Raw genomic sequence first — 15,449 nt, forward strand, 5'->3', positions numbered from 1 at the left:
CAAGAAAAGCAAAAGAATAAGACCAAACAATTTCCTAAGGATAGGGCTTCCCTACCTCCTCCATCTACAAGGTGAAAAAGAAAGGAAAACCCACATGCTGTCCTGAAGTATAGATATTGCTCAAGTATGAAGGATCCTGCTGGAATCTGCCTTGGGAAAACATCTTCTCCTGGAGAATTAAAACCATTTAGTACTAAGGTCAAAACTTGCCCAGGAAGGCTAGATTGGCTATTCAGTCAAGACTTGCCCATCTATTTCCCTAGGTAAGAGAAGTTTGTCTCAGAGCTTAGGAGTTTAGAGATCAAAGCTTAAACTAAGAGTTCTTTGGTGTTTTATCTATAATTTTCTAGTTAATAATCAATCAAATACTATAGATTTCTCAAGGCTTGCTCTGTTTATAGCCCTATTCTTGACTCTACTGGTGGAGGCTGAAAAATATGAAAGATCTAACCCAGAGAAGCTCATAGGTCTATCTTGAATGAAGTTTTTTTTTTTTTCTGGTTCTGGTTTTTTTTGAATGAAGTTCTAATTAAATGATCTCTATCAGCCCTTCTAGCCCTGAGAATATGTTACTCTAACATGGAAAAAGTTTTCTTTGATTATGAAATAGTCAGACTTTCTTAGTGTCTAAGTCCAGATGGTTCTGATACTTGGAACCGAAGATCTTTTGATCTTTTACCTTACTGTAGCAGCTGGCTTTCACTACCGATTTTCCGTTTGATTTTATAACTAATTAATGTATTTTAGGTTTCTACTCACTTTGTAGCATTTGTTTAGCAAACGCGACAAAAGCCTTGCTGATTCTGTCTCAAGACAGAAATACCAGTACTTCTTTACTAACTTGGCAACTAGAGTTGCTCTACTTTTAAATGTCAGGCCAGAAGCGATGACTAAGAATGTAGAGCATCTACTTAACTATGAATTTCTTCAGTGTTTTTTTCTTTTTTGGCAGAGGTGATAAAATTTAAGCATAATAGAGGTGGTGGATTTTGGCTTGGGCTATTGATTTATTTGGGCAGCAAAACCAGCCTGTTGGCTAAATGGGGGAATAGATAACATAAGGCCAAAGCCGTAAAGGGGATCAGTAGTTGGGGTTGAGAAGAGGAAAAGGAGTAGGAATGGAAGAGAGTAGGTAAATAGAAGGAAAATGTGCAATGGGCCATGGAAATGAAATGGATGTTAAATATAGAAAAATAGGTCAGATCTGATTATTTATTCAGCATATATGTATCAAATGCCATTATGTGCCAAATATTGTGATGCAAATTGTGGATGCAGAGATGAATGAGACTTAAAGCCTTTCTTCAATGGGCTTCAGTTTCTCTGACAAAGAGAGCTAACATTATTCACAACTGTACCTAATTCCCACAACCAGCATGTAAGGTGAATATTACCAGGCCCTTTTCGTAGATGAGGGAACTCAAGATCAGAGAAGATAAAAAACACGCCTAACGATGCAAGGTTAGTAAGGAATAAAGCTGTGCTCAAAAGCAGATCTGTCTGATGCCAAAACCTAGCTTTACTGCTCTCTAGTGCCTCTTATACATGCCTAGGAGGTAGAAAGGGGGGAAATATGCTTCCATGGCCATACCCTGAACACTGTTATTATCCAACCTCTCTAACTCAGAAATCATAAACTAATGTCCTACAGAGATTACAAATATGTATGGTGCATATGTATTTATATACCGACAGCTACATATAGATACAGCTGGACATGCACAAAACAACACATATAAAAATGTTGCTTAAATGCAAATGACTGGAAACAATCCAAACGTCAATTTGTAAGAAACTGGTAACATAAACTATGCTAAATCTGCATAGGAAATACTATGCAAAAAAAAAAAAAAAGATAAAAAAGGAAAAAGCTATTATGAAAGCATCTCGACAACATATAGAGTTTAGAATAGTGTAAGAAAGTGGATTTGCTTTATTTACACAAAAAAACACTGATGAATTCATAAGAAAGTAATAAAAGTGATTTCCTATAGGGGGCAGATTTGGGCAAGGATGGGTGCTGGAGTATGAATTTTAAATGCATACCTTTCTATGAGCTATTTGTAAATAAATAAGTGAAAAATGAACAATCCAATAGAAAATCGGCAGAGATCATTTACAGGTAGTTTCCATAAAAAGAAATAAAAAAGGTTAACTAACATGAAAAGATTATTGAACTAACTAGAAATTAAGGGAAGATAACTAAATATTATGTTTTCATTCAAGAGCCTGGTAAAGATGAAAAAGACTGATAATACCTAGTTTGGCGGAATATGGAAAAACAAGCAGTCTCTACTTTGGTAGAAATATAAATGGATATATAATCTTTTCAGAGGGAAGTCTGACAGTATGCATCACAATTTTTATTGTGTTTTTCCCTTTGATCCAGCCAACTCACTTCTAGGAAATTTCATAAGACATATTCACACAAGTGTGTCAAAATATATGTATACTGGTATTCGTTTATAACCATTTACCATAGCAAAACACTGGAGACTATTTTTTGTTTTTTTGATGGGGCACCTAGATATGAACGGAAACATTTTTTTAAGGTTTATTTATTTTTAAGAGAGAGACAGAGAGAAAGGGAGACAGAGAATCTGAAGCAGGCTTCAGGCTCTGGGCTGTCAGCACAGAGCCTGATGCGGGGCTCAAACTCATGAACCGTGAGATCATGACCTGAGCCGAAGACAGGTACTTAACAGACTGAATCACCCAGGCGCCACTGAATGGAAACATTTTAAATGTTCATCGAGAGGAGACTGGTTAAATAAATTAAGGTATACTGATAACAGTGGAAAACCATGCCCGTATTAAATGCATTCTGTAGATTTATATGTATTGTCATAGATAGATGTCTAAGTGGAAAAATAAAGTTGAACTATGGTTTCATTTGTGTAAGAAAAAGCTACAATATCTCTTTTCTAGAAGTTATATATGAACCTCCAAATCTGAGATCTATTCTCACTGAGCCTGGTCACTAGAACTAATTTTGGTTGTTCTAAGCTCATACTGTACCAGCGCTTGTATAGGAGCTTGAAAGAAAGTAGAACCTATTTTGTAGGCTCTACATCTAAAATGAATTCCAGCTCCAGCCACAAAGTAGAATATTAGAGAATACCAGCACCCTTCTCAAGTAACTGGAGGCCTGCTACTCACAGGATATCCAAACATAGTGTTGAGTTTTCTGTTGTTAGCTTGCAGATATCTCTCTTGTTCTGAAAAAGAAGACAGAAATGATAAGGATAACCCTCTAAAGATCAGCCTGGGATGCTGGCCACCAGTGAAGACTTCACTAAACCTTCACACTGTCTCATTGAGAATTATGTCCACAAACGGGATTTTCTTGGGGAGCCTGGGTGGCTCAGTCAGTTGAGTGTCTGACTTTGCCTCAGGGCACGGTCTCACAGTTCATGAGTTCAAGCCCGGAACAGGGCTCACTGCTGACAGCCCAGTGCCTGCTTCAGATCACCTGTCCCTCTCTCTCTGCCCCTCCCCCAATCAAATTCAATAGGATTTTCTTTCTATTTGAAGAATCAAGAAATACAATAAAAATAAAAATCCTTAAGTGTTAAAGCTTTCTGGGGGCAAAATGACAACAAACTTTTGAGGACTTTTCCAGCATGAATGCCTCTAGTCATTCTAGGTCATGTCTCCATAGACAACAGGATGGCCTGTACCAACATTATTGCTAAACACAGAATCTCAGCCCTCTCTCATCAGTCAGTTCCAGCACCTTATTTTAAGGTATCTGAAGTTCTTTCCAAGGCAGTTTTACCTAAACTTGCTAATGAAATTTAAATCAATAAATTATTAATGAGCATCTATTGCACACAGGCCAGTGTGTTTGATGCTGTGGGGGGATAGAAAGATGAGTGAGACCCAGTCCCTGACTCCAAGGAACCTGAAGTTTAGTGGGAGTGAGACTGATAACTACAACACATGATGAAATCATCACATCAACATACACAGGTGTTAAGCACTATTACAAATCGTGAGCCCATTATTGTATTATGAAAAATCTTAAGATATGTCTTATGAATAGATCTTTTTGTCCTCAATGAAACATTCCCATAGTCTCTTCAATTCTACATTAGTCCAATAAGCATTTACTGAGTTCTTGCCAGGTGTCCGGCCTCATGCTAGGTCCTAGGGTTACATTATCCCTGATCATACTGGGATTCCTATTCCTAGAGGGGGAAGACAAATATTTAAAGAAAATCAATCTAATGTAAAAGCAGTGATACAGGTAAGAATAGGGTTTGCAGTGCACAGAAGAGAAGAAAGTCAAGGAAAGTAGCATATGGAAGTGTTCCTAAAGGAGAAAACATCTTAATTATTTAAATAAATATGATAAGAGTGCTTCCCAATTTTCTTAAGCCTGAATAGGACATATACCAAACAACTCAGAATTTGACCTGAAGAGGTTGACACTGCTGCTAAGCCTTCTACCCTTAATGCTCCTAGAAATTACCACTGTTTCCACAGAATTTGTCTCCTCAGAGACTGGGTTCTAGCAATCCATATGCTTCTGAATTATACTGAATATCTATTTTCTTCCAGCCCTCTAATGTCTTTGACTCGCAGCTTTCAAAATTACAAAGAAATTTCCTTCCTTGGTCTCAAAGATTCTTCCTCTAGGCTAGAGACTGCTACCTCACCTTGAATTCATTCACCTCATCCTCTAAGAGCAGTGTCTGGCTCCAGGTCCTAGAAACTCAAGACTGAAACTATTCAAAAAAAATTTTTTTTGTAGATAAAACTCACATAATATAAAATTCACCACCTTAAATTGTACAATCCAGTGGTTTTTAGTATATGGATGAGGTTATACAATCATCACCACTAATTCCAGAGCATTTTCATCACCCCCAAAAGGGCCCTGAAACTCATTCTTCTAATTCCTTCATTTCCCTAGTCACTGGCTAATACTAATCTACTTTCTGTCTCTAGGGATTTTCCAATTCTGGATATTTCACATAAATACATTAATATGTGGTCTACTGTGACTGGCTTCTTTCATTTAGCATAATATTTCCAAAGTTCGCTCACATTACAGCATGTATCAGTATCTCACTCTTTTTTATGACTGAATAGTATTCTATTCTAGGGTATACTGCATTTATTTACCCAACCATAAATATCTGGGTTGTTTCCATCTTTAGCTATTCTGAATAAAGCTGTCAAGAACATTTGTGTACAAGTTTTTGTGTGGACATGTTTTCATGTCTTTTGGATATATACATAGGAGTACAATTTCTGAGTCATATGGTAACTCTATGTTTAACTTTTTGAGGAACTGCCAAATAATTTTTCACAGTAGCTGCACTGTTTTACATCCCTACTTACAATACAGGAAAGTTCCAATTTCTCTACATCCTCACCAATGCTTGTTATTGACTTTTTTTTTTTAACCATCAGAGTGAACATGAAGTATATCTCATTGTGTGTGTGTGTGTGTGTGTGTGTGTGTGTGTGTGTGTGTGTTTTATTTGAGAGAGAGAGAAAGAGAGGGCATGTCCAGGGAGGGGCAGAAAGAGAGAGAGGGGGATAGAGAGAATATTAAGCAGGCTCCACAACACTCAGCCACCCCGGGAACATGACCTGAGCTAAAATCAAGAGTTAGATCCTCAACCAATCGAAACACACAGGCAGTCCTTGTTGTGCTTTTGATTTTCATTTTCCTAATGAATAATGATGATGTTGAGTATATTTTCATGTGTTTACTGAACATTTATATATTTTCTTTGGAGAAATGTCTATTCAGATTCTGAACCCATTTTTAAGCTGGGTTGTCTTTTAATTAATAACTCTGAGTTTTAAAAATTCTTTACATATTCTGCACAGAGGTCACTTATTACATACACAATTTGTAAATATTTTCTCCTACTCTGGTTTTAAATGCTACTTTTAGGGGTGCCTGGGTGGCTTAGTTGGTAAAGTGACTGACTTCAGCTCAGGTCATGATCTCACAGCTTGTGAGTTCGAGCCCTGCTTCAGGCTCTGCTGACAGCTCAGAGCCTGGAGCCCACTTTGGATTCTGTGTCTCCCTTTCTGTCTGCTCCTCCCCTGCTCATGCTTGCTCTCTCTCCTTCAAAACTAAACATTACAAAAAAATTTAAAAAAATAATACATGCCAGTTTTACAATGTACTACATTCTAACATATTCAATGTGATTCTGGGTTTCCTATCATGTTATGTTCTACCCATCTTTTAAATTTTGTAACTTTTAATAAAGGATCATGTCTTCTTTTTTAATTTTTTAAATATTTATTTATATTTGAGAGAGAAAAAGAGCAGGAGAGGGGCAGAAAAAGAGGGGGGACACAGAATCCGAAGCAGGCTCTGCATTGACCGTAGAGAACTCAATATGGGGCTCGAACTCATGAACCATGAGATCATGATCTGAGCTGAAACTGGGTACTTAACTGGCTGAACCACCCAGGTGCTCCACAGGTCTTCTTTTTTAAAGTCTTCTTGGCTATTCTTGTCTATTTTCTCTTTTGGATAAACCTCAGAATAATTTTGTCCAGGTCCCTCAAGACTGGAGTTTTGATTAGAGATAAAGACAGAAAATTGTATTCACTAGAATTCTGGGGATGAATGAAAGTGGGTTATTAGGTGAGGCAGAGCTACCCTCATGTGAAAAACAGTCAGGTCTGGGAAACTACACTGCCATTTTTCTCAGGAGGCTAAGATCACAGACCTAAAAAAAAGTCTTTATTTTAAGTCCAGTTAGTTAACATACAGTGTTATATTATTTTCAGTTATACAATATACTGATTCAACACTTCCGTACACCACCCCTACTCATCACAAGTGCACTCCTGAATCCCATCATCTATTTAACCCATCCCTCCACTACCTCCCCTCTGGCAACCATCAGTTTGTTCTCCACGGTAGTTAAGAGACTGCTGCCTGGGGTCTTTCTCTCTTTTTCCCTTTGCTCCTTTGTTTCTTAAACTCCACATATAAGTGAAGTCATATGGTACTTGTTTATCTCTGACTTATTTCACTTAGAATCTCTAGCTCCATCCATGTTGTTGCAAATGGCAAGATTTTATTCTTTTTTTATACCTGATAAATATTCTTGTGTGTGTGTATCTTCCTTAACCATCAATTGATGGACACTTGGGCTACTTCCATATTTTTGGATATTGTAAATAATTCTTTAAACACAGGGATACATGTATCCCTTTGGATTAGTGTTTTTGGATTCTTTGGGTAAATACCCAGTAGTGGAATTGCTGGATTGTAGGGTAGTTCTATTTTTAACCTTGAGGAAAAATTTTCCATGCTGTTTTCCAGAGTGGGTGCACCAGATTGCATTCCTACCAGCAGTGCACAAGGATTCCTTTTTCTCCACATGCTCAACAACACCTGTTGTTTAGAACACAGACTTCTAAAAAATAGCTGAGAAGACAGCCAATGATAAGGCAATGACTTTCATGGTTCTTTATGTAATTTCCTCGACTTCCTCCTTTAGTCATCAGCAGAAATTACTAACCAATATGAAGTCATAACATGAATAAATTTCTTATAGAAAATACCTACGGGGCCAAAGTCTGCACATTGGGGACTGCAAAAATATGGATTTATGAGGAAGTTCAGGGATTTGTACAAATGATGGGAAAGGTGAAACTGAGATGTTTAGCTGCTTTTGCCTCAGGATTGGAGAGATTAACTGGGATGAGTTGACATTTTTGTACTATTAGTCCCCCCCACTCAGTGACAAACTACATACCCCTGCAAAGCTACTCTTCTGTGCATTGTGATCATATCTGTATAGTTACCTTTCTAGCAATGCATATGAGTATTCCCTGGGCTAGGTTTACCATCTAGCTACACATCTTATAGTATGTTCTACTCAACTAGTGCAATTCTTTCTCATTATTTCATTCCAATGATTACTAGGATTGTGTGAATAAAGATGGGGAAAGTTGAAATGGAAGTGATAGGACTTTTTGTTGTGTCTTGTTTTGGTTAGTTAGTGGCTTATTTACAACCTTGTGATACAAGAGCTTCAGCTAACTATGGTAGCTTAGGTTATCTAAAGAAGTAGAACGGGTATGGCTTAGATAATTTAGCTGCATATGGGATTTAGAGCTGCTGCTTGGCCTATGCTATTTGCGCAGGGACTCTTGCAGGGGCTCAGATGACTGCCTGATTAGGGCTGAGTACAGGACAGCACTGGTGTTTCTAACAGTGTTGAGATTATCCAATCCATGAATGAGTAGGCTAATTTTCTACTGTGTTCATACTCAATAAGCTCAGGCAGTGATAAGTAAAATCAGCCTCTCCCATGCCATTTGCCCCTCTAATCATACCCAAAAGGCCAGCACAGCCTCTCCATTTATTAAAAAATATTTTATAACTCTTGGAGCACTTGGGTGGCTTAGTCAGTTAAGCGGGTGACTTTGGCTCAGGTCATGATCTTGAAGTTCATGGGTTTGAACCCCACATCAGGCTCTGTGCTGATAATGTGGAGCCTGCTTGAGATTCTCTCTTTCCCTCTCTCTTTGTTCCTCTCCTGTTCCCTCTCTCTCTCAAAATAAATAAACTTCAAAAAAGTTTTAAAAATATTTTATAACTCTTTTCTTTAAATGCTTTTATTTTTGAGTGAGAGAGACAGCATGAGCAGGGGAGGGTCAGAGGGAGAAGGAGTCACAGGATTTAAGACAGGCTCCAGGCTCTGAGCTGTCAGCACAGAGTCTGACGCAGGGCTTGAATCCACGAACCGTGAGATCGTGACCTGGGCCGAAGCCGGACGCTTAACTGACTGAGCCACCTAGGCCCCCCCCCAAAATATTTTATAACTCTTGATAAAGTTCGATTCTAATATTTTCTTATTGAATCTTACATTTCTTATTAAATTTAATCCTAGATGTTACTGATTATTTTTCAACTTACTAAAGGTCTAAGAGGTTTTTCCAGCAACTCATCTGGGTGCAGCAGGCTATTTTCTCTAAGCCCACAGCACCTAGGTGGCTCAGTTGGTTAAATGTCCAACTCTTGATTTCAGCTCAGGTCATGATCTCACGGTTTGCGAATTCGAGCCCCACTTCATGGAGCCTGCTTGAGATTTTCTCTCTCCCTCTCTCTCTACCCCTCCCCTACTCATTCATGCATGTGTACCTGCTCTCTCTCTCAAAATAAATAAACTTAAAAAAAAAAGAGTAAAGTAAAGCAGGTAGATCCCAAAGTTCAGAGCCTGAGCTGGTGGAGACAGACTGAGACTCCATATTGGGGGCAGGATTAACCTTTGCCTTTCTGGCTCTTTGATACCAGATTTTCCATGAAATAAGAAGGAAGACAAGAAAGGAGGATTTCCACCAGGAAAGGAAGAGGAATTGAGTGCTTAAAAGTCAGATTTCATAAGGCACCGCTAAAAAAGGAAAAGCAGCAATGATGAGAAAAGTGGATAAAACATCAGTTGGCACAAACATCTAGGAGAAGAAATTCAAAGTCTGAGAGAGAGAGAAGACAAGCTGAAGGAAATAAAGTTAGCTGGTCATCTTTGAGATAATAAAGGCAGGAAGACAGTTTTCAGACTGACTAATAAAAGATTAATTCAAGATTATCCAGGGCTTGTGAATACTGTTGATAAAAAATGGGGATGACTAAGTGTTTTCTCCATTACTTGTTAAGTCAAAGTTTATTTGTTTGGCTGAAATGTGAATTATGGATGATTGGTTAGAACTATAGAAGACCAGGGGCGCCTGGGTGGCTCAGTCGGTTAAGCGTCCGACTTTGGCTCAGGTCCTGATCTCATGGTTCGTGGGTTCGAGCCCCGCGTCAGGCTCTGTGCTAACAGCTAGCTCAGAGCCTGGAGCCTGCTTCAGATTCTGTATCTCCCTCTCTCTCTGACCCTCCCCTGCTCACGCTGTCTCTCTCTGTCTCTCAAAAATAAATAAACAAAACAACAACAACAACAACAACAAAAAGAACTATAGAAGACCAGAAATTGGCTTAGACAAGAAAAGTCTAAGAGACAGTCTCATTAAAGAGGTCCTGGCTATGGAATACTAGAGGACAAACACCTAGCTTGACCTCTGGTGCCTGGAAAATGTGTCCATCTTTGGTAATTAAAGGGTGAGTTTACAGCCTATTGATTGAAGGTCTGGTTTCAAAAGGACCTGTGCTGAGATGAGAGCTGGGCTGTGGGTGGTAACAGAATTGAACTGAAAGGGCCAGACCTTCTGGTGAAGCCTGGCAACTTGGTATTATAAAAAGTGCAGTGGACTTAGAGTTTAAAACTATGGCAGCCTCCAACAGTGGCTAATAACATGAGCAACTGAATCAGTCTGCCAGGGTTCAAATCTCAGTAGTAAAGTGGAAATGATAATAATGTCTACTCATAAGGTTACTGTGAGGATTAATAAATTAAAGCATACAAAGCATCATTTTAGAATAATTCTTGATATATGAAAACGCTTAGAAAATTTTGGCTATTTTAGACTGGGCTTTGTGACTAAATTGTTAAGTGATTTAGGGCAAGTCACTTTCTACTTCTGGGTTTTAGTTTCCTCATATGTAATACGGTGTTGTAAAATTTTACCTAATATGCTAATGTGAGGGTTAAATGAAAGGGTAATTATAAAGTGCCTATATAATTGCTGACTCATCAAAAGTGCTCATTAAGTGATATTTTTTTTGTCCTTTATCTTATGCTATGTCAAGGAGATTCCATAACCACTATTGATACAATTGTCTGTACTTAATGGATTTTGGACTTTCAGTTCTCTCCTGTGGATGTACAAAGCTAATCTAGCCAGCAAAGAAAACTACAGTCCAGTGAGGGGAACTCTACTCAGTCCTTTGGTGGGATGGTGGTAGAAGAGAAGCATCAAAATAGAAGCCTCTGTCTTAGTGCTTTGATTCAAATAGGGTGAAAAACATATATCAATCTTGATATAATCCAATCTCAGGTTTTAGGGTGTTAAAGCTACAGAAGATTATGGATTAGACAAGGAAGTGGCAGAAACTAAAAAGGTAAATGAGCTCTGTAACAGACAACTAGAGAAAGAGGCACACTGAAAAGTAAGTAACCAGGAGGAAAAAGGAGGAAGGGAGAAAAAGAGGAAGGCCAGTTGGCCACGTGACAATCAGGCTTAGGAGGATCTCAGCAAATATTTCCTTGCTCACAGTGGGAGCTCAATCACAAATGGAATTTTCCAGCTAAGAGGAACAGTGAGATCTTGAGGAGTACAAGTCTCATAGATTAGTCAGGTGCTCTCTCCTTACACTGCCAGACTCCTAAATCATTGAAGCCCAGGTGCTAGTGGGAGGAACTCAGCAATGACTCCTTATTGTCATTCTAGATCAACAGGCTTAGATGATTTCACCCAAGTAACCTAATGTATATAGCTGAAATTTTCCCATTTCTAAAGAAGAAAGATATCTGCCACAGGAAGGATACTTGGCCAATTTCTGCAATTTCTGGTCAGATTAGTTGTAGTCAGTTTACTTTAGGAATACTGGGATTTCTTAGATTTCAAATGATCACAATTTATCCTATTGTAATCAAATTGCATAATCTGAAACATTATATAGCTACCAGTAAATTTAGCTACATAGGACTTCCAGTTTTGGCTACACACAAAAATTTTTTTCTATTTCCTCTCTCCAGACTGTATCTCTAAGATATCGAGTTTAGCCAACAGATGATATTCCCATCTGAGGAATGGTACAGAGATTAGCTAAATGACATAGCCAATAGTCACCATAAAAAAGGCCAGGGTCTGTAGTCCTGCAGAATAAGCAATAGCTCATTTGTTTTCTCATCACTACTTCATTATGTTTCAGGTTCATATTTATTTAAAATACCATCTTCTCCCACTAAGCAAAGAGCTAATTAAATGTACAGACCATATATTTCCTTTAATTTTGTCTTTAAGTCTCTGTATCCCACTACTTAGTTCAGCATTAGGCCTTGGATTGATAAAGATTCATTGAATGAACAAGCACACAAGTGAACAGATGTTTAAAAACATGTTTTATTAAATTGTGGCCAGATTTCTGTCTAAACCCCTCCAATGGAGACTAATCACCTCCTCCTTGTGAGAGTGTCTATATAATCATAGAACAGCTGGGCTGAAAGAGAAACCTCAGCTAATTCTTTGTTGATCTTTCTAGGCTAAGGTCAGCAAATAGAAGGATATTCAGCATGGCTGAAGAGGGTGGGTAGAGTGCAGTATCAAAAAGAACCTGAGACTTACGCATCCCATAACAGGAAGCCTGCATTTCCGGAATAAGTGGCACAGCATCAGGAATGTAGTCAATGATACTGTAAGAGTGGCGTGTCAATGTATCCACATATCGGGACAGATGCAAACTACACTTGTGGTAAATACAGCATAATGTATAAACCTGTCCAATCATTATGTTGTATACCTTATGTTAATGTAGCATTGTGTCAACCATACTCAACTTAGAAGAAAGCAAGTAAGCAAGCTGTAAAAGTGTTGAGGACCTGAAAAGGCAGGGGAAAAGGGAGATCAGTTTCAGACTGGAGGAGGCTGAAGAGCCAAGAGAAGTGTGTATTCCTGGAAGGGACAGTGTCAGAAAGGAAGAAAACACATCATTAGGGAAGTTGGTGAAATTTAAATGGGAGTGGAGTGGGGGCTACAGAATATATTAATTGAATGATAATGTTGTATTAATGCTGATTTCCTAACTTGAAGGATTATATGGTAGTTAAAGCAGCAAAGTGTCCTCAATGTGGAGAAACATACACTGAAGTTTTTAGGGATGATGGGCATCATGGATGCAATTTGTTCTCAAAAGGCTCACAAAACAACGATTATTATATATAAATACATGTAGTATGTACACACACATACACAAATGGAGCAAATGTGATAAGATAATAGCAATTAGGAATGTGGGTGAGGGGAATATGGATGTTCTTTGTACTATAATTGCAATTCTTTTAAAAGTTTGAAAATAAAATCAAATTTATTTTCAATTAAAAAAAATAACAACAACGACCTGGAGAGGAAGCTCACTAAAGTCTTGAATGTCATGAAAAGTCCAGTTCCTGAGCTACTATAGCTCTTCTGCCTCTGCCTCTGCCTCTTCCCATCTCCTCCATAGCTTCACTAATTCTTGGGTCTGAGTTGAGCAGAAACAAGGTTAGAATTGCTCAAAGGACAATCAAAATAATGATAAAAAGAAAATAAAATAGTAATAAGACAAATAGAAAATCAAAATAGTAATAAAAGCAAAAACAAAACAAAACACCCCACCAAGTCCCAATTTATTAACATAGAACAGTGGTCAGCTGGTACAAATCAGGACAAAACTAAAGGCCCTACGCACTATTCCTCTTGTAGACCTCTGGTTTCTTCCCTTTCCTCTCAAGGAAGATATCACTCTGGGCAGATGGAAGTTGGGAATGTTACTTTGCCCTTCTGACATCATTAGCAAAGTTGAACATGATTTTTTATAAATGTGGTAAAGGTAAAATCAATCATGTCTTATTGAACTGCTATATATCACTTTCAGGGCTTCTGAATCATAAAACCTCCCTTGGGATAGGAGATGAGAGGCTGGGAAACTTACAGTATAGGCCACCAGTTAGAACAAAAGGCCATTCACACAAAGCTGGATCTAATCGTAAATCCTAGTAATGCTAAAGAAGCAATTTCACTCTAACAGATTCAAAACTAATTCTCTTTGTTTAGGGTTGCCAGATTTAGAAAAAAAGAAGAAGTATGTCCCAAATACTATATGGGACATACTTACACTATTTTTTTTTAGTGTTTACTAAAATTCAAGTTTAGTTGGACATCATGTATTTTACCTGGTTGCTCCTGTTACTGAGGTCAGGGAAAGTTCCTAAAAATTAGTTCAATTGTTGCTTTAAATTTTCTAAAGAAACAGAATTCTACAAACTAACTCTAAAAACTTTAGATGTCTATTTTATTCTAAATAATTTTATTGAGCTATTCATACAATTCACCTATTAAAAATAAAATGTACAACTCAATAGTTTATCTCACGTTCAGAGTTATGCAACATAGATGTCTAATTTATTTTTGAGAGAGAGAGATTGAGTGAGCACAGGTGGGGGAGGGGCAGAGAGAGCGAGAGCGAGAGCGAGAGAGAGAGAGAGAGAGAGAGACACAGAATCTGAAGCAGGCTCCAGGCTCTGAGCTGTCAGCACAGAGCCTGATATAGGGCTTAAATTCACAGACCACAAGATCATGACCTGAGCTGAAGTTGGATGCTTAACCAATTGAGCCACACAGGCGCCCCTAGTATTTGTTTTAATGGGATATTGTATACGATTCTATTACTAAAGCTCTGGTTAATTTTCTGCTCTAAAGGCCACAATATCTCTGCCCCTATTTTCCCCATTTTTCTTTTTCTGTCCTTTTAATTTTTCTGACTTTCCTTTGTGATTACACTTTTTCCTTGATTTTTCAAATAATCCAAAGTAACACATAACTATATTTTCACAATAAAAATCCAAAATCAGAAATATAAAGAGAAAAAATAAGTTTCCTTTCCCCTCTTTCTCCCTTTCCCCTAAGAAACCACTATTAACAGACTGGTATATATCCTTGGCAGAGTACTTACATATAAACATATACATATATACTTTCCAGGACAGAGGAAACTCTGTAGGCACTGTGCTAGGCATAAAATTAGTAGAACCTCACAAGATATATCCCAAACAGTAAAGCATCAATTCAAGACAGGATAGAAATAAGACTCAACCTGAATTGGAGAGACCCAAGAGAAGTGAAATTACATGTTCACATAAAAGCTTACACAAGAATGGTTATAGCAGTATTGTTCATGATAGCCCCAAAGTGAAAACAACGCAAATGTCTATCAACTGATGAATGAATAAATTGTGGTATATACATAACATTGGAATGGTATTTAGTCTTACAAAGGAATGTCGTACTGATATATGCTACAACATGAACCTTGAAAATATTAAGCAAAAGAAGCCAGTCACAAAAGGCCAGCTATTAAATGATTCTATTTATGTCATATTCAGTATAGGCAAATCAATAAAGATAGAAAGTAAATTAGTGGTTGCTAGGGGCTGGGGAAGGCAGGACTTGGGAGTGATTGTTAATGGGGATGGGGTGTCATTATGACATGAAAATGTTCTAAAATTAAATTATGGTCATTGCACAATTCTATTAATATATTTATTTGTGTTTTTTTTAACATTTATTTTTGAGAGAGAGGGAGACACAGAATCTGCAGCAGGCTCCAGGCTCTGAGCTGTCAGCACAGAGCCTGACACAGGGCTCAGACTCACAAACTGCGAGATCATGACCTGAGCCAAAGTCAGTTGCTTAACCGACTGAGCCACCCAGGCGCCCCTCTATTAATATATTTTTAAAAATCACTAAACTGGGGGTGCCTGGGTGGCTCAATTCATTGAGCGTCTGAATTCAGCTCAGGTTATGATCTCACAGTTTGT

The 15,449-nt window shown here is 38.0% G+C and overlaps 1 protein-coding gene across 1 annotated transcript in view; it reads right to left on the minus strand.

Annotated features, from left to right (window-relative positions):
- LOC115276725 (phospholipid-transporting ATPase FetA-like) overlaps positions 1–15,449 on the minus strand; it is a 106,399-nt gene that overhangs the window by 56,438 nt on the left and 34,512 nt on the right. Inside the window, exon 3 of the mRNA XM_029920812.1 lies at positions 3,160–3,218. Within this exon, the coding sequence (XP_029776672.1) occupies positions 3,160–3,218 (59 nt within the window). The remainder of the gene's footprint in view (positions 1–3,159; positions 3,219–15,449) is intronic.

This window comes from Suricata suricatta, chromosome 13, assembly GCF_006229205.1.
Source record: "Suricata suricatta isolate VVHF042 chromosome 13, meerkat_22Aug2017_6uvM2_HiC, whole genome shotgun sequence".
NCBI classification, from domain to species: Eukaryota; Metazoa; Chordata; class Mammalia; order Carnivora; family Herpestidae; genus Suricata; species Suricata suricatta.